Source organism: Cydia amplana, chromosome 1, assembly GCF_948474715.1.
Source record: "Cydia amplana chromosome 1, ilCydAmpl1.1, whole genome shotgun sequence".
Taxonomy (NCBI): Eukaryota; Metazoa; Arthropoda; class Insecta; order Lepidoptera; family Tortricidae; genus Cydia; species Cydia amplana.
In genome coordinates this window covers 7185758-7203631 of record NC_086069.1, presented here as the reverse complement: position 1 = coordinate 7203631, position 17874 = coordinate 7185758, and the positions used below count along the sequence as shown (strand labels likewise).

At 36.3% G+C, this 17874-nt stretch overlaps 3 protein-coding genes across 3 annotated transcripts; 2 read left to right on the top strand and 1 right to left on the bottom strand.

The window, feature by feature from the left end:
* Positions 1 to 2469: 2469 nt before the first annotated feature.
* LOC134652833 (pseudouridine-5'-phosphatase-like) lies at positions 2470 to 3739 on the top strand. The gene is made up of 4 exons (XM_063508021.1): positions 2470 to 2617; positions 2732 to 2950; positions 3038 to 3273; positions 3417 to 3739. Exons 1-4 carry the CDS (start codon positions 2560 to 2562, stop codon positions 3594 to 3596), a joined length of 693 nt encoding a protein of 230 aa, XP_063364091.1. The 5' UTR covers positions 2470 to 2559; the 3' UTR covers positions 3597 to 3739.
* Positions 3740 to 3888: 149 nt separating this feature from the next.
* LOC134652824 (pseudouridine-5'-phosphatase-like) lies at positions 3889 to 7268 on the top strand. The gene is made up of 4 exons (XM_063508007.1): positions 3889 to 3974; positions 5113 to 5331; positions 6298 to 6530; positions 7077 to 7268. Exons 1-4 carry the CDS (start codon positions 3923 to 3925, stop codon positions 7260 to 7262), a joined length of 690 nt encoding a protein of 229 aa, XP_063364077.1. The 5' UTR covers positions 3889 to 3922; the 3' UTR covers positions 7263 to 7268.
* Positions 7269 to 10623: 3355 nt separating this feature from the next.
* On the bottom strand, positions 10624 to 12835 carry LOC134647399 (pseudouridine-5'-phosphatase-like). Its single transcript, XM_063501751.1, has 4 exons — positions 12686 to 12835; positions 12372 to 12590; positions 11111 to 11343; positions 10624 to 11013 (listed from the first exon to the last, which is right to left on the bottom strand). The coding sequence occupies exons 1-4, from the start codon at positions 12738 to 12740 to the stop codon at positions 10837 to 10839; spliced, it is 684 nt and encodes a 227-aa protein (XP_063357821.1). The 5' UTR covers positions 12741 to 12835; the 3' UTR covers positions 10624 to 10836.
* Between the last annotated feature and the right edge of the window lie 5039 nt (positions 12836 to 17874).

Below are 17874 nucleotides of genomic sequence, written 5' to 3'. Positions count from 1 at the left end.
ACATTGTGCCAACACACCAAATACATGTCAATACTGCCAACACAAAAAAAACAACGCTAGGGCTCGACACTTCCGGTACCTACTGTTTATCGATATCGATAAATGTGCGATACGTGCTGTTGTACTGTACTACTGTAAAAGTAAATATTGAAAATCAGGTGGATTAATAAAATAAATGCAAAATATAAAAATAATTTTATTTTACATAATAAAGATAAGATACAAATAGTTTTATATTTACGTAGGCATATTACAATACGCTTATGAACGTAACTAAAGCTACAATGTACTTTTAGAGCACTCCTGCAAACACTGAGTCTTGCCTGTGAAGGCTGTGAACTCCAACTTCCCACAAAGGGAAAAAGCTGTCAGGCTCATTCACTTGTAGATATTCAGAGGTTGGAGTTTCATTCAGCCTTTGTATAGGTAAATATTCCAAATCCTCATTACCTGTTACCTTTACCCATAGTCGATATCTGAAATAAAGGGATTATCGATAAGTTGTTCGCACACTATTCGTGTCTTAGGTTGCCTAGTTTTTTACAAGAAGAATCTATTCACAGAATGTTTTCGTTTTAATCAAGGATTGTAAACGATAAAAACTACTCCAAACTAATTAAACTAGTATCTGGTAACGACTCAAAATGAAAATATCGCACAAAAACATCAGTTTACCGACCTGTTTGAATCAAGGGGAAATCTTGCTAAAAATATATCAGAAGTAAGTTTCCTTACACGCCTGACCCCACAAACTTCACATTTTCTTAAAGATTTGCCCCCCATTTAACTAAAAGCTAAAGTTATTTGGTCTAAACACAAAAATAAACACGTAACATAACCGCTTTCACGACAATTTAGAATGACGGTAGACGTTTTACCGATCATACCAACCTAAAGAAAAGTAGGTATAATACGTCTATGTTTGAAAGCAAGTATGGTATGTGTTACCAAAATGCAACAGCAGTCATTTTAATTCGATAAGATTATTTACTATGCCTCAACGTTGGTAACAAGTACGTTCCTAAGTTATCATAGTATGGGGTGTCGATGGGCTGGTCTTATATAGTACAGCCCATCGACACCCCATACTATGATAACTTAGGAACGTACTTGTTACCAACGTTGAGGCATAGTAAATAATCTTATCGAATTAAAATGACTGCTGTTGCATTTTGGTAGCACATACCATACTTGCTTTAAAACATAGACGTATGCCTCAACGTTGGTAACAAGTACGTTCCTAAGTTATCATAGTATGGGGTGTCGATGGGCTGGTCTTATATAGTACAGCCCATCGACACCCCATACTATGATAACTTAGGAACGTACTTGTTACCAACGTTGAGGCATAGTAAATAATCTTATCGAATTAAAATGACTGCTGTTGCATTTTGGTAGCACATACCATACTTGCTTTAAAACATAGACGTATTATACCTACTTTTCTTTAGGTTGGTATGATCGGTAAAACGTCTACCGTCATTCTAAATTGTCGTGAAAGCGTTTATGTTACGTGTTTATTTTTGTGTTTAGACTAAATAACTTTAGCTTTTATTTAAATGGGGGGCAAATCTTTAAGAAAATGTGAAGTTTGTGGGGTCAGGCGTGTAAGGAAACTTACTTCTGATATATTTTTGGCAAGATTTCCCCTTGATTCGAACAGGTCGGTAAACTGATGTTTTTGTGCGATATTTTCATTTTGAGTCGTTACCAGATACTAATTTAATTAGTTTGGAGTAGTCTGTGAATAGATTCTTCTTGTAAAAAACTAGGTAACCTAAGACACGAATAGTGTGCGAACAACTTATCGATAATCCCTTTATTTCAGATATCGACTATAATATGGGTAAAGGTAACAGGTAATGAGGATTTGGAATATTTACCTATACAAAGGCTGAATGAAACTCCAACCTCTGAATATCTACAAGTGAATGTAAATAAGCCTGACAGCTTTTCCCTTTGTGGGAAGTTGGAGTTCACAGCCTTCACAGGCAAGACTCAGTGTTTGCAGGAGTGCTCTAAAAGTAGATTGTAGCTTTAGTTACGTTCATAAGCGTATTGTAATATGCCTTCGTAAATATAAAACTATCTGTATCTTATCTTTATTATGTAAAATAAAATTATTTTTATGTTTTGCATTTATTTTATTGATCCACCTGATTCTCAATATTTACTTTTACAGTAGTACAATACAACAGCACGTATCGCACATTTATCGATATCGATAAACAGTAGGTACCGGAAGTGTCGAGCCCTAGCGTTGTTTTTTTTGTGATGGCAGTATTGACATGTATTTGGTGTGTTGGCACAATGTACGTTCTTAATTCGGTTTAAGGCTTGTTCGAGAGTGCCGACTCTTAAAACGTAGTGATTTAATACTCTTTGATATAGTAGTTTGTGAATCAATCTATTGTATGTGTCGTCGGTGTGTACTCGGCATAAATAACCTAGTCTATTTTTTTTTATTAGCGCAAAACATATTTCAAGTTTGAAAATTTATTTTCGTATGGTACAAAACAATTTATTTGACGAAGATTTGATTGTTATTTGATAATTAATATGGGTGAATATACTCCGGTAACACATGTTCTTTTTGACATGGATGGACTTATACTTAGTAAGTTTGGAATATTTTTCTTTTATCTAACTGATGTTTTTACCCTGTGGATTACCCTTACACCATTTCTTTTTTTTCTTTTACAGCGTAAATTACACTATATCTTGTTTTCAGATACTGAGGATTTATACACAGTCGCGTTTCAGAATATTGTGTCAAAGTTTGGTAAAAATTACAGCTACGAATTGAAAATAAGCCTGATGGGTTCAAAAATGTACGAAACTGCTGATATGATAATTAAAGGATTAGATTTGCCAATGACTCGGGATGAATTTATAGAAGCAAGTAAAAAGGAATTTGCTGATTTGTTTCCGGATACTGAGGTTTTACCAGGTAAACTAATTTCATATTTGTCTGAATACCTACATGCTAAAATAATTTGAAGCTTATATTATCTCAACTTAATTAGAATATTTTTAGGTGTAAGAAGGTTAATTGAGCATTTACATAACAACAATATCCCAATTGGATTGGCAACAAGTTCGAGTATAGAAAGCTATGAACTGAAAACCAACAAGCGACACCAGCAACTGTTCTCACTGTTTCCCTACAAAACATTTGGCTCATCAGATCCAGAAGTTAAGAAAGGCAAACCATTTCCAGACATCTTTCTTGTAGCAGCATCAAGGTTCCCTGATAAGCCGGCTCCAGAGCAGGTATGGTAAAATATAAGCAAAACATGTATTTCTGAAAATATTACAAGTAAATAAGCTTGTTCATTTGCCTTTTTTACAATTACAGTAAGGCTTTGGATAGTGGACCCTTATGTGTTAATTCAAAACATGTCTTTTCTTTTCAGTGCTTAGTCTTTGAGGATGCTATTAATGGTGTCAAGGCAGCCCGAGCAGCTGGGATGCAAGTAGTTATGGTGCCAGATGTCAAACTTGACAGAAGTTATACCAAAGAAGCCACCCTTGTATTAAACAGCATGGAAGAATTCAAGCCTGAATTCTTTGGCTTACCACCTTTTACCAATTAATGTTTTAGATCTAAATTTAGGAAAATTAAAAAAATATATATTTGTAATACAAGAGTGTGTTGTAGGCCTTAGGCTGTTATGTAATTATAGATAGCTACAACATAATGATTCAGTAATATAAGTGATCTATCATGGTAGGCTTATCTACTTCAGTGGATGTTTACACTATAACACTACTTATCTAAAATTAATTTAAGATACATAATTATACAATCAGTTAAATTAGCACAAAGGTTCTTGTGATACTATCATACTTTGGAAGTTGGTGTTGCTCGAAGATCATACTACCAAAGTGTATATGTAGATATTTATATTCTGAATAAAGTATGTGTCAACCTGTGAGCCATGTTTTATTTGACATGGATGGACTTATATTAAGTAAGTTGATTGTTAGTACACCTACATATTTCAAATCACTAATTTTACAAATACTCAGTTTTGCTTTACTTTTACTTTTTATTACATACATTTGTTGGCAATTGCGATTTCTACATATATCAGCTCTAGCAATTTTTATATTTGTAATGAATCTAGATGATTTAGTCAAGAATGTATCAGTGTCGAGAGTGAACAACGTGAGAAGAGACGAGCAGTATCAACATAATATACCTACAATATAGTAGTTTATGCAACAGTGATATAATAAGGGTTCTTAAAATTCAAGGGTCGAAGTTACAAAACGAGACGTAGTCGAGTTTTGTAAAAAAAGACCCGAGAATTTTAAGAACCAATTATGAGCTGTTGCATACATTACTTTTTCTATGACAGCTGCAGCAAAAAAAAAAAAAAAAAAAGAAAAAAAAAAAAAGAGTTATTATTAAAAAAAAGAGTTATTATTTAAAAAAAATTGAGTTATTATTTAAAAAAAAGAGTTATTATTGTAAATGAAAACATACCTCTTTCAATCAAGATGATCGGAACTTGTATCTTTAAAAAAAATAAAGCAGTTGTATTATACTCATAAGATGACTGCTAGCAGTCATCTTATGAGCCTATAGACAAATCATTCAAATGACATTGCTTTAGATATCACTGTCAGTCATTTAATTGACACATTTAAGTGCTGGAGTAGAAAAAAGTACATAATATACTACAGTACAAAACCTTTAAAATATTCGATTATGGTTCTTTTTATATTTGACATAATGTATTGAAATTTGTAATATATAATAATAATTCAGCCTTTATACGTCCCACTGCTGGGCACAGGCCTCCTCTCATGCGCGACAGGGCTTGGGCTATAGTCCCCACGCTAGCCCAATGCGGATTGGGGACTTCACATACACCTTTGAATTTCTTCGCAGATGTATGCAGGTTTCCTCACGATGTTTTCCTTCACCGAAAAGCTAGTGGTAAATATCAAATGATATTTCGTACATAAGTTCCGAAAAACTCATTGGTACGAGCCAGGATTTGAACCCGCGACCTCCGGATTGAAAGTCGGGCGTCATATCCACTCGGCCACCACCGCATTTTGTAATAATTTTTAATTAAAGCAATATTTTTATTTTTACAGACACAGAAGAATTATACACAATAGGGTTTGAAAAAGTTGCGTCTCGGTATGGAAAAACGTTCACATTTGAGCTGAAGTGCCAGATAATGGGCCAACAGAGCAGGGAGTTTGCAGCGTCCATTATTCAGGGGCTTGACTTACCACTAACGGTAGAAGAGTTCTTGGACGAGACACGGGCTATCTTTAGTGAGCTGTTCCCTGTCTGTAAGATAATGCCTGGTAAGAAACCATGAGTTAACAATTTACCACTACATTTTTGTCGGCAATAGTAAAAATTTGAAAGTGTTGTGATAAGAAAAAGGAGTGTACAGGTTTTTAAAAGGTCGGCAACGCGCATGTGACCTCTGGAGTTGCAGGCGTCCATAGGCTACGGTGACTGCTTACCATCAGGCGGGCCGTATGCTTGTTTGCCACCGATGTGGTAAGGAATATTTTTTGCCACCGTTTGCAATTGACAAAGGCTTGTAAGTATATAAATTGAAATAAAAGACTGACAACCTCCAAACAAAACCGCATGCCTTGCCAATTGCCATACAGAAACTATGTCCTTAGGTCGTTACAACTATCATAAAGTTTCGACTATCTCTATAAACACTATATCAAATAGACGGTCTTCACTTATGCTGGCAAAGAGAATAGAGTGTATAGAGAGTTACTGTCATGGTAAATTATGTAGCCACAGTAAATTTTCTGCTATCTTTCGACAGAAGATTAAAACTGTTAAAACGCTATTTGACTTCGATCCTTATTCTTTGAAATTAACGCCATCTACGCGACCTTAGGTCAAAGGTATGGTGCAATCTTTCCGAGCGATGGCGCCATAACCATTGGCATAACAAATGAGCATACCGGATATAAACATGGAATTAGGTATGAGTAGGTACGAGACTACGAGTATATTTAACACCCCCGGGCACAGATGGCCTATCGCGAAGCCGAAATTCGCAAATTGCGGGGATCTTTCTCTTTTACTCCAATGAAAGCGTAATTAGAGTAACAGAGAAAGATGCCCGCAATTTGCGAACTTCGATTTTGGCGGTTATAGGCCAGACTATAATAACCGCCTTGGTTTCACATTAGGTACCTACATCTCAAAACCTTTTTTCAGTAGAAGAACAGCGTTGCCAGACTTCCGTTTTTTTACATGTAATGTTTTGGTTGGATTAACTTTTCATCTACTTACAGGAGTCGAAAAACTCATTCGTCATTTACACAAAAATAAAATTCCCATTGGATTGGCTACAAGCAGTAGCAAAGAAACATACGATCTAAAAACGCAAAAGCATCATGCTTTCTTTGATTTGCTGACGTACAAAACATGGGGTTCGTCCGATCCCCAAGTCAAGTTGGGCAAACCACATCCAGATATATTTTTAGTGGCAGCAAATAGGTTTCCTAATAAGCCTGAACCAGAAAAGGTAAATCTTCATCACACTTTGTTTTACAATACAGAAAATTCTGTTAATGTACCTACTTTATCAACTTATCACAAATTAGCATTGCACATCCTATAAGTATTCCTTACGGGATTACGATATAGCGAGGGAGAAGGTGGCCTAGAGTTTCATGGCGTTAGGCGTGATAGCTGAAGCCGGTTAGAGGGTATCGTCTTGGGTCGTCCCATTCGTTTTTCGTCAAGTTCTTAAATTAGTCCTATTCTGCTTTCGTCACAATCGTCGGTGGCTTTCAATGTAGAATGCGTGACGAAAGCAGAATAGGACTAATTTAAGAACTTGACGAAAAACGAATGGGACGACCCAAGACGATACCGGTTAGAGTCCGGTCTTCGCCACCGTCCGGGCTTTGTCACTTTTTCTAATTATGTGTGACTTGTGTGTGTACTTAAAAAACACAAATCAGATCAGTTTTATTACTTACTCATCTGGCATAAGGTTCACATTACTTTAGCTCGTGTAAGAAGTGTTCTCATTCTGTATATCTATATCAGTGTAACGTTTTTTCAGTGCCTAGTGTTTGAGGACTCTCTCAACGGCGTGAGAGCAGCGCGCGCGGCCGGCATGCAGGTGGTGATGGTGCCCGACCCGCGGTTAGATCGAGCGCTGGCCAGAGAGGCTGGCGCCACCCTTACGCTGGACTCCGTGGAGGACTTCATACCTGAACTATTTAGTTTGCCACCATACAATGGCTAGTACCTTCACCTACCTACACCTGTACAAACAGACCAGGGCTAGTACAGTCAGCAGCAGAAGTTGCTAAGCGGGCGAGGTTTTCAAAAAGATCTTGACGAGACTCTATTTTTTCGAGAATAAGAGCGTGTCAAGTAATTTTGACACCTCGCGCGCTTAGCAACTTCTGCTGCTGACTGTACTGGTAATAGCTGATATTTCTTCCCAGTAGTTTAAGTCTATTTTTTTATTCGGTAGACTAAAATGACATTTCATAGTATGAAATGACACATGATGTTCATACTATGAAATGTCATTTTAGTCTACCGAATAAAAAAATAGACTTTAGGTACCACTAGTAACAGACATTGAGGTATATAACAAGAGACGACATCTCGAACAAAATGTTTCCGCACCTCAGAGAAGTGCATGCATGCACGCGAAGCCGAAAATTGTTACTAAAGACTAGTGATGTATGACTATGGTTTTGGCCGACTAGCCGACTAATCGGCGCTCGGATGGCCGATTAGTCGGCTAGTTGGCCAAGTTCATAATCGTCAGTTTCCGATAAAGATTAGATTCGTATGGCAACTGTAGTAGCTTTATTCAACTTTGGATGCATTAGAAAAACACTTTTTTGCTCCTTGCGTCGTCCCGCTTTCAATATCAACTGAAAGGTGTTCTGTGCTACTGCTACGATACACCCACACAATTACCTATACATGAATTTAATTTGAACACAAGCTCACTTTTTACCCTAAATGCCTATTTGAGTAAAATGGGCATATACATTTGATTAATATTGGCTTTTTATTTTATTTTATTTATGTCCTGTTTTCTGTAATTAATAATAGGCCGACTAATCGGCCTTTTTTGCCGACTAGTCGCCGACTAATCGGCCTTTTTTGCCGACCAGTCGCCGACTAATCGGCCTTTTTTGCCGACTAATCGCCCTTTTTTGCCGACTAATCGCCGACTACAAATGTGGCCGGATAGTCGGCTTTCCCGACTAGTCGGTACTCTCGGTACATCCCTAATAATGACGCCACGAGTATTTTTTGACTCAGTTAAACAACGTTGCATACAATACTTTTTCTACGACCAAACATTTACTTTGAAAACTAAATAATAGTAAATCAACAGTATTCCATTGCTTACCGGTGAAATGTTATTACATCCCTTTTATTATATTTTCTTGTGCTATTGTTGCAACTTTTTAACACGCACGAAGGCATTTACAATTTTAAATTTTTTTTTAATTTTCTGTACATGTGTGGCATCTCGTCAATGGTCGGTGACGTACTAAAAGCAAAGAAGTGCATGCACTTCTCTGAGGTGCGGAAAAAATTTGTTCGAGATGTCGTCTCTTGTATACCTCAATGGTAACATATAGAAAAATATTGTATAAGTTACCACTACAATCTCTTTGGCAATATTGAAAATTAAAAACCGGCCAAGTGCGAGTCGGACTCGCGCACGGAGGGTTTCGCACCATCAACAAAAAATAGAGCAAAAAAATCGTGTTTGTTGTATGGTAGCCCCCCTTAAATATTCATTTTATTTTATTTTTAGTATTTGTTGTTATAACGGCAACAGAGATACATCATTTGTGAAAATTTCAACTGTTGACGCGGTTCATGAGATACAGCCTGGTGACAGACGGACGAACGAACGGACGGACGGACGGACGGCGAAGTCTTAGTAATAGGGTGCCGTTTTTTACTCCTTGGGTACGGAACCCTAAAAAAGGCTGTTAAAGGCTGAAAATAAACATCCCATCTGTTACAAGTACTAACTATAAAAAACAGTTTATTGGTTGGTAACAGGTGTTTTCAATGAAAGGAGAAATTAGATTGAAATAAAACTAGGCATGCTCACAAAAACTGAATTGCAGTTTATTTCAATAAAGTATACTTTTGTACATCTAATCATGTTTACTAATACGATAAGGATGTAAAATATGTAAAAAATATATGAAGTTCTTAAAGCATTGTTCAAGTAAAAAAAAAAAAATATTACTAATATAATAACATAACACACTTTTAGTTCTACAGGGTGCCATTTGAGTCGTGATCAGTAATATGTTTTTCTCCAATATGCTCGGAAATGTTCACCTTATTGCAGCAAAAATAGTACCGGAAGTACTTCTTTATTGACAAACTCTAATTTAAAAAAATAAAACTATCGCTGTCCTGTTCTAGCGGACGGGAAGTAAAAAAACACTACAGTAATAACTTATTACTGTAGTGTTTTTTACTTTTTTTAAATAAAAAACGCAAACAGCCAATTATTATAGCCGCGGGCCGCGTCTACACGACCCGCGATCAGCTATCATTTCAAGCTATAGGATAGAGTGAGATAGTAATAAAAACGACCTTACATGTCTCGTTCTTACAAGACCATTGTGCTCGTGTATGATCGTGCGAATACTGCTTAATAAAATCAAAGATTATTTTTATATTTTTTTTAAGGATCTCATCCGTGTTCATAAAGCTTATATTGCACAATTATAGTTTCTATCTTTGTCTTACACCAGTACTAGAACCCGAAAGAAAAGGATGAGTATAGTTTTTTTTGTTCTTATTTACTGACAATTTGGTTTGACCAACTATATTTTCAATGGACGAATATTGAATGGTACTGAATGGCAGAATAAGTATGTGCCTTTAACTTTTAAAAATAAATTAAAGAGGGAAATTGTTTTTGACGTTTTTGATGTGAAGTTTCGATTTGAGTGATGCTCGATGCTTAAATAGTTATTATTTTACTTTATTTCCTCGCATGATTTGGAGAAAAGCACTATATATGCCTCGGCAGGAATAGCAATTCGTGGATTCGTCTTCTTTGTCGGACGACGCGTAGCTCATCCACATCGAAACTCATCCACGAATTGCCCTTTCCCGGCCTCTGCAATAATGTACTATTTCTAACTCCATAAACAACGAGCAATTTAATGCCCTACCCTTACTAAAATCAGACAAGATTAATTTTATTTTGTTGTTAATTTTTTGTCATTTATTTTACTTTTACAAGTAGCAATGTGGTATTTAAACAGCTTTGTAAGATATTTCAAATGAAAAATTAAGTAAATTTTATTTCTAACTGGGACAAATGACAAAATTGATGTCAATGACAGTTCCGATTCAATTTACTAATTTAAATATCTTAATAAGCTGTTGTAATATCCTAAATCCACTTATAAAAGTAAAATAAATGACAAAAAATAAAAAAAATCTTGTCTGATTTTAGTAAGAGTAGGGGCATAAATTGCTTGTTGTTTATGGAGTTAGAAAAACATATTACTGATCACGACTCAAATGGCACCCTGTATATTATGATATGACAGTATTCAAGTACTTACTGTGTATTTGTAATACTAATATTGTTTGACTAGATGAGTTAGCATGATTTCTTAATAAATACTCTGGACACTTACAGTAGTAGAATTAATTGGTTCAGTAACAATGATGCCAACCTTAATGTTGTGCTACACATTTATAAATAAAATCTATTAGTTTAACAACCATCTATCAAAACAAGTACAACAGAACATTTTAAGCAACAAAAATATTTCAACTATCTCACCTTTTTAAAGCTCTTAATCAAAAGCTGGAAGACCAAATAGCTCTGGCTTAAATTCTTCTAATGAATTCAAGACTAAAGTGGCAGTATTTAGTAAGGCGGGATCTATGCGAGGGTCAGGTACTGCTACCACTTGCATATTTGCTGCATTTGCAGCCTTTACTCCATTAACTGCATCTTCAAATACAAGACACTGGAAACAATCACCTTTATAAGTATACCTACTTTATTAGCTTTGGCTTTTTTAAGCAATTCTGCGGTTAGAAAATAAATTAAATTAATTAACCTACATCTTCAGGTTTAGGTTTATCAGGAAACCTGGAGGCACACACTAAGAAAATGGCTGGGTCCGGCTTGCCCTTGGTAACTTCAGGGTCCGTTGAGCCCATGGTGAGGTGGTGAAACAGACCTACAAACTCCTGGAAGTTCCTCATTTTCATGTCCACACTGTCTTGAGCAGAGCTAGTAGCTAGTGCTATAGGAATACCCTTGGAGTGTAAGTGCTCTACTAGTCTCTGTGCACCTAAAATCATTTAAAGGTAAAATTAGAAGTCTTATTGTAATAAATGGGAATCTATTTTTAGAATGTAGAACAGAGTGATTAACTTATAGGTATTTAAAAATTGATACATAATACTCTGTGCTGTTTAAATCGAGAGTGTGTCAAGGTAATTTTTAACAACTCGCCCGCTTAGCAACTTCTGCACTTGGCTGTACTAAGCATATTAACTTGTTATAATTTAAGTGCAAAAGATACTTGTACAACAGCTTTTTAGGGTTCCGTAGCCAAATGGAAAAAAACGGAACGCTTATGGATTCGTCATGTCTGTCTGTCTGTCTGTCCGTCTGTCTGTCCGTCCGTATGTCACAGCCACTTTATTCCGAAACTATAAGAACTATACTGTTGAAACTTGGTAGGTAGATGTATTCTGTGAACCGCATTAAGATTTGTACACAAAAATAGAAAAAAAAACAATAAATTTTTGGGGTTCCCCATACTTAGAACTAAAACTCAAAAAATTTTTTTTCAATAAACCCATACGTGTGGGGTATCTATGGATAGGTCTTCAAAAATGATATTGAGGTTTCTAATATAATTTTTTTTCTAAACTGAATAGTTTGCGCGAGAGACACTTCCAAAGTGGTAAAATGTGTCCCCCCCCCTGTAACTTCTAAAATAAGAGAATGATAAAACTAAAAAAAATATATGATGTACATTACCATGCAAACTTCCACCAAAAATTGGTTTGAACGAGATCTAGTAAGTAGTTTTTTTTTGAATACGTCATAAATCCCCTAAATACGGAACCCTTCATGGGCGAGTCCGACTCGCACTTGGCCGCTTTTTTTTTCTTATAGGAAAGACTTGGCTTTACCCAAGCAGGTACAGTATACAGTGCTAATGGGTTAAAGCTATCACAAACTACAAAATGAACAAATAAATATGTTATGAAACTTATAAATCTTAAATAATACTTGCATACTTCACAATTAAAAGTGCATGTACAATAATGCATGCTAAAAGATATTTGATTTTCTATTAAATTTTACCTGGCATGAGTTGGACTTTGGGGAACAGTACCTCATATTCCTTTTGACATAATTTCATGAACTCTTGTACAGTAAGTGGTAGCTCAAGATTTGTAATTATTTTCTCCGCACATTCGTGGCCTTGGAAGCCCAGCAGGCTCGACTTCAGTTCCCACGTGAATTCTTTGCCAAATTTAGCGCAAATAGTGGTAAATGCTTGCGTGTACAAAATTTCAGAATCTAAAGCAGAAAAGTGCAATATTTTAACATTTTAAAGAAACTTTAAGAGAAGATTATTGATCATTTAAATATTTAGGATGTCATTAACCTCTTACCTATTAGCAGTCCATCTAAATCAAACAACACATGCGATACTTTCTTGAACGCCATAATTAAGCCACAATGGCACGACTTCTCGAATAATAATACTATCTATTGTAATAATTAGGCAGTAAATGTATCAGAAATAGATGAGTTCCCCTGAGACTACGACGACGAATAAAATATGAAGTTTTGGTTTTGACACTGACAGTGTCAAATTGTGCTTTTTTTATTCGTTCATCTGGACCAAAGGCCCTCCACACTCGCGTTCGCGGCTTCACACTCGCGTTCGCGGCTTCGCGCCGCGATTCGCGCAGGAGTGTGGAGGGGGCTATGCATTAAGGCTTTGTCACACAGGCGCGTTTTCCGGGCAGCGCGTGAGCGGGCGTGAACGTTTTATATGTATAGCTGGTCAACCAAATCTTGTCAGTAAAAAAAGGCGCGAAATTCAAATATTCTATGGGACGATATCCCTTCGCGCCTACATTTTTCAAATTTGCCGCCTTTTTCTACTGTCAAGATCTGGTTGACCAAGTATAAAAGCGGCGCGCCCCGCTCACGCGCCGCCCGGAAGACGCGCCTGTGTGTCGAAGCCTTTATTGTGTCGTCACAATAGAATCGTGTCGTTACCGTGGACACGATGAAATATAAAGTATAGATGGTCAAGCAAATCTTGTCAGTAGAAAAAGGCGCGAAATTCAAATTTTCTATGCTTTGAGTATATAGCCTAAGGAGATGTGATACACGGGCGACCTCCTCCGGCAAAGTACATTGGTCAACTGTTCAAACAGGTTATATAAAACTACTTGAAGTCGCTTCACCGCCATTTTGCATCGTTCCGTGTCGCGAGACGTTTCTCTTAAAAAATGGTGACTTGTGCAATATTATCGTGTAAAAGGCGATTTGATAGCTCAAATTCGCAACAAGATCGCGTTTCCTATCGTAAATAAGTATTTATACTAACTATTAAATGTATATTGAAGTACAATCTCCATTTAAAGAAAAAACCGTTGCGATACATAAACGACAGAAAAATGTAAACATGAATACAGTGGTACGGGGACGAATCGGTCTTAAGCTTGGAGGATATAATCAAACGGAGACGCCATGTCTGTAATTTTCTGTACAAAACAGTCTGCCGATTTTTGCGGGGGAGGGGAACGTCAAATGTATGCGTAACGTAAAAATAGCCATGTCAGATAAACGTCAGTCCATACATTGTGTATGACCGTTGGCCGCCTATTTTCGACAGAGGGGAAAGCCTGTTAATGGCTACTCCGTTTAGTTGTATCCTCCAAGGTCTTAAGGGATGAGACAAAGTCAAAAAAGCGACTCAACATTTGAATGATTGAATGAATCATTCATTCATTCAATCACTGCAGTTTGTTTATATAGCTGATCAAGCAAATAATGTCAGTAAAAAAAGGCGCGAAATTAGGACGATATCTTTACCTATGTATCAGCCCGGAAAACCCGCGGGCGACAGTTCATTCCACAGTTTAGCTGTGCGTGCGAGCTAAGACACACATAAATACAGCCAGCCATACATACAAACAATCATTTTATTGGCTACCTAATATCTTCAATGTACAGAATTTTTACTTTTACAATTTTATAATAAATAAATAGTATAAGACAATTCAGTTCATTCACCAAACTGATATGACTCATTCTTCAGATGTGAGCCATCACTATCATGTTCGTATGTATGCTGCATAGTTATGTGAAAACTCTGTCTGTGTGCCTGTAATTTTTGGTGTTGAATTTTTTTGTAGTGTGCGTTTGTCGCAACAGCAAAATCTGTGTCTGTTGTTAGTTAGTTACTTATCTTTTGGTGGTGTGCTGTAGGTGTTTACCTCGCCCCCCGCTTAAAGTGGCGAAAAAATTTGTTCGAACAGTTTACGTTATCACATCTCCTTAGGCTATACAGGGTGCTTCCTGTAACAGGAGCAATAAATTAAACCGTAGGCTGTACTCCTCAAACTGACCAACATTTGTTCAGCAACTTTTCAAAATAACTGATGTTTTGATTTTTATTACACTTTAAAGTTTATTCTAAGACGCAATGTATTGCAAATTTTGTTATGTTTAAAGCGTGACAAGCAACGTCAAACACACTGATGTCAAAGTACATTGATGGCAATATTTATTTTGTATGAAAAAGAGGAAGTCTAAAGGATTCATAATTTTTAAAAGTTGCTGAACAAATGTTGGTCAGTTTGAGGAGTACAGCCTTTGGTTTAATTTATTGCTCCTGTTACAGGAAGCACCCTGTATACTCAAAGACCTACTCCCAAGTCTCCCAACTATCAGTATACACCACTAAAACTTAAAATTTCATTGGTTAAGTTGGTAATAAATGGCCCCAAAGGCAATAGGCGATGTTTGGGTATTTTTCCCAATCTTCGCCTATGGCATGCCTTGCCGCTAATACTTACTTTTCTGTGACTTACACATGTTAAGTTGTATCTCCCTGGAATGTGCTAATATACTAAGAAAGTAAGAACCTTAACTACAACAGACTAGGCATATTTTTAAAAAACGGGGTAGTAGGCGAAGTTTGGTAACAGTCTGAAGTTGTTTTCATACATTTTCTATAATGAAGCTAGGGCTGCCTAAAATTAACCAACATGCCAAATAAAGGGCAGTAATGGTTTATAAGTAAAAAAAAAAATTAACAAAATTGTATAATTGTTGCAAAATTGTTGTTATTATCGTAATTGACATAAAATCAACCTTATTTACACAAAGTGAGATATAAAAATACCTATTTGGTACCTACTCAACATCGGTAAGAGTAGAATAAACATTTGCATATAGCGTAAACTAAAATAACCAAACATAAGAAAATATTTAAATTTGGAAACAAGTAATGTCATCCATCAATAAATGTGGTAAAAAAAATTGACAACCCTAGGGGTAGGCGAAATTTGGCAACAAGACGGACGCAAAGTACCCTCACCAATGTTTTATCCAATTGTGACTTCTAAACGTAAGCTAGCCATTAAATAATAGTTTCATATGAAAAATAAATAGTTATAGGATATAATCATGTAAAAAGTTTATCATTACCGGGTCCGTAACACCGTTTAAAACTGAAGTTAAAACACTGGTTCAAAAAAACGTGTGGTCGGTGTCACGAGAAAACCTCACTAAAGGTCAACTGTGTGAAGTTAGCCGCAGATTGTTCGAAGAATGTTGACACCCGTAAAAATACTTTGTACAGTAGAGTCCGGTTATAACGACGCCCAAGGGACCGCTGATATTACGTCGTACTAACCGGACGTCGTACAAAACGAAATGCCAATTTTAATATATTTTTTTAATCAAAATAATTACGTCATTTTGTATTTATTAATACTTATGCGATAATCAAAGAAAAAAAAACATTTCCTTTAAAATATTTATTTACGTTAGTATTACAACACTTTGTCTTAAATGGAGAGACTTGTGTGTTTAGAAGAAGCCACTTTTCAAGGTACGCGTAGTCAACTCACTCGTCATCCGCAAATTACTCGAATCCCGTAAAATAAAAAGTCGTAATTCTTGGGGATCTAATCCAGCTGATGTTGTTTTATCACACAGTTCCTATGGCCCTCCCTGTGTCCATATATCATCTTGAAGGTACCTACCAAAATATTGCATTGTATCCAACTTATGTACATAATTATGTATGTGAAGTTTTAGCTCAATTGAATAATGGGAATTGGGTTTTATTTAGTTTGCAAGATTACGAAAAGTCACATGACTATTTCATCTTGCTGCGTATAGGCAAAAGGGGGAGGGGAGTTAGGTGCGCGGGATGGAGTAAGCTTCTTACCAACTATTTATTTGTAAGGGCCCGGCCACATGTCAGCGGTGCAGAAATCTGCGGCACCGCAAACCGCTCTGCGGCGACGCCCGCCGCAACGCAAAATTTTGCGGTGCCGCAAAGCGGTGAGTTTCGCCGCGCGCGGTGCCGCCAAGCGGCGTGCGGTGCCGCGTGCGATGCCCCGCTGCATAGTAAAGAATAAAATTCGACTACCAGTTGTTTAATCAGACATGGATCCCTTCACACGTCTTCTGCTCTTGCTGTTGTTATAGCGATAGCGGTTCGCCAAAAAACGCTGCAAATGGTGTTAAAGGTATGAAAATCGGTACGATTGATCTTTAGGACATTTGAAACAATTTGACTCGAAGCACCAACAAATTAAAAAAAACCAGAGGAGTTATGACGTCATCTTTTTTTTGTATGAAATTTAAAAAAAAATGTTAAGAAACCTATCGTGTGTAGTATTAAACGAAAGGGCTTTCTGAGCTGATTCCAAAAATATATCACGTCATTACATTTGAGTCATTTTTTTTTTAATTATAATAAAAATATTTTTCAAAACATACCAAGTTTGTGTTTCTCCAGATACAATACCGTTAATTTTTTTTTGTTAAATATACCTCAAATTATACCTAATATCCTCATATCCATATCTATTTATTATTTATATTCATTGTATTTGTTTATAGCCTGACCAGTAATATATGATAATTGGCAAGAGGGCGCTGTTATTCTCATGTATAGGGTGACAATTCAGTGTAGTATGAAAAAATTAGTTCCAGTGAAATTCCGCAACATGGCGCACCCTCAATAGATCCTGGTTCACCTATAGTTGTGTAAAAGTAGGTACCTTACCTACTTTGTTTTGTAATTATAACATGATATTGCACCGCCTATAAGTTATCTGATTTGCCCGAAGGTTGACTGGTAGAGAATGCATTTTAGCATTAAGTCCGCCTTTTGTACGTTTGTATTTTCATTTGTGCAATAAAGATTAAATAAATAAATAAATATCTAATTCTAATAAAGCAATTTTGAAAATATTTACATTTAGTATATTTGTTTTAATTTTTTCTACTCCCGTACCTTTATTTGTCATTTAAAAGGTCGTACACACACCTTTAAACCCCTATGTTATAGTTGTCAAGACAAGTCTTTAGTCTATTCCCCAAAAAAGTATTTGTGCATACACGCAGTATCTTTTTGGTACAGATGAGTACTAAGTGCATTGCTGCCAATTTACAAAATATTCATTAGGTTCTATAGTAGAAACAATAAAAATCCTTCAGAAGTCAGAACGCGCATGTGACACCCGTAATATAGCAAGATCCATAGACTACGAACACCGCTTAGCGTTGCTTGTTAGTCTCCATAGGCTACTGTGGCCAAAAT

Coding starts and splice junctions, on each gene's coding strand:
- LOC134652833 (XM_063508021.1), top strand. CDS start 2,560: ATGGGTGAATATACTCCGGTAACACATGTTCTTTTTGACATGGATGGA. Junction 2,618..2,731: donor CATGGATGGACTTATACTTA/GTAAGTTTGGAA, acceptor TCTTGTTTTCAG/ATACTGAGGATTTATACACA. Junction 3,274..3,416: donor ATAAGCCGGCTCCAGAGCAG/GTATGGTAAAAT, acceptor TTTTCTTTTCAG/TGCTTAGTCTTTGAGGATGC.
- LOC134652824 (XM_063508007.1), top strand. CDS start 3,923: ATGTGTCAACCTGTGAGCCATGTTTTATTTGACATGGATGGACTTATA. Junction 5,332..6,297: donor TGTCTGTAAGATAATGCCTG/GTAAGAAACCAT, acceptor ATCTACTTACAG/GAGTCGAAAAACTCATTCGT. Junction 6,531..7,076: donor ATAAGCCTGAACCAGAAAAG/GTAAATCTTCAT, acceptor ACGTTTTTTCAG/TGCCTAGTGTTTGAGGACTC.
- LOC134647399 (XM_063501751.1), bottom strand. CDS start 12,740: ATGGCGTTCAAGAAAGTATCGCATGTGTTGTTTGATTTAGATGGACTG. Junction 11,344..12,371: donor CAAAGTCCAACTCATGCCAG/GTAAAATTTAAT, acceptor AAATGATTTTAG/GTGCACAGAGACTAGTAGAG. Junction 11,014..11,110: donor ATAAACCTAAACCTGAAGAT/GTAGGTTAATTA, acceptor GATTGTTTCCAG/TGTCTTGTATTTGAAGATGC.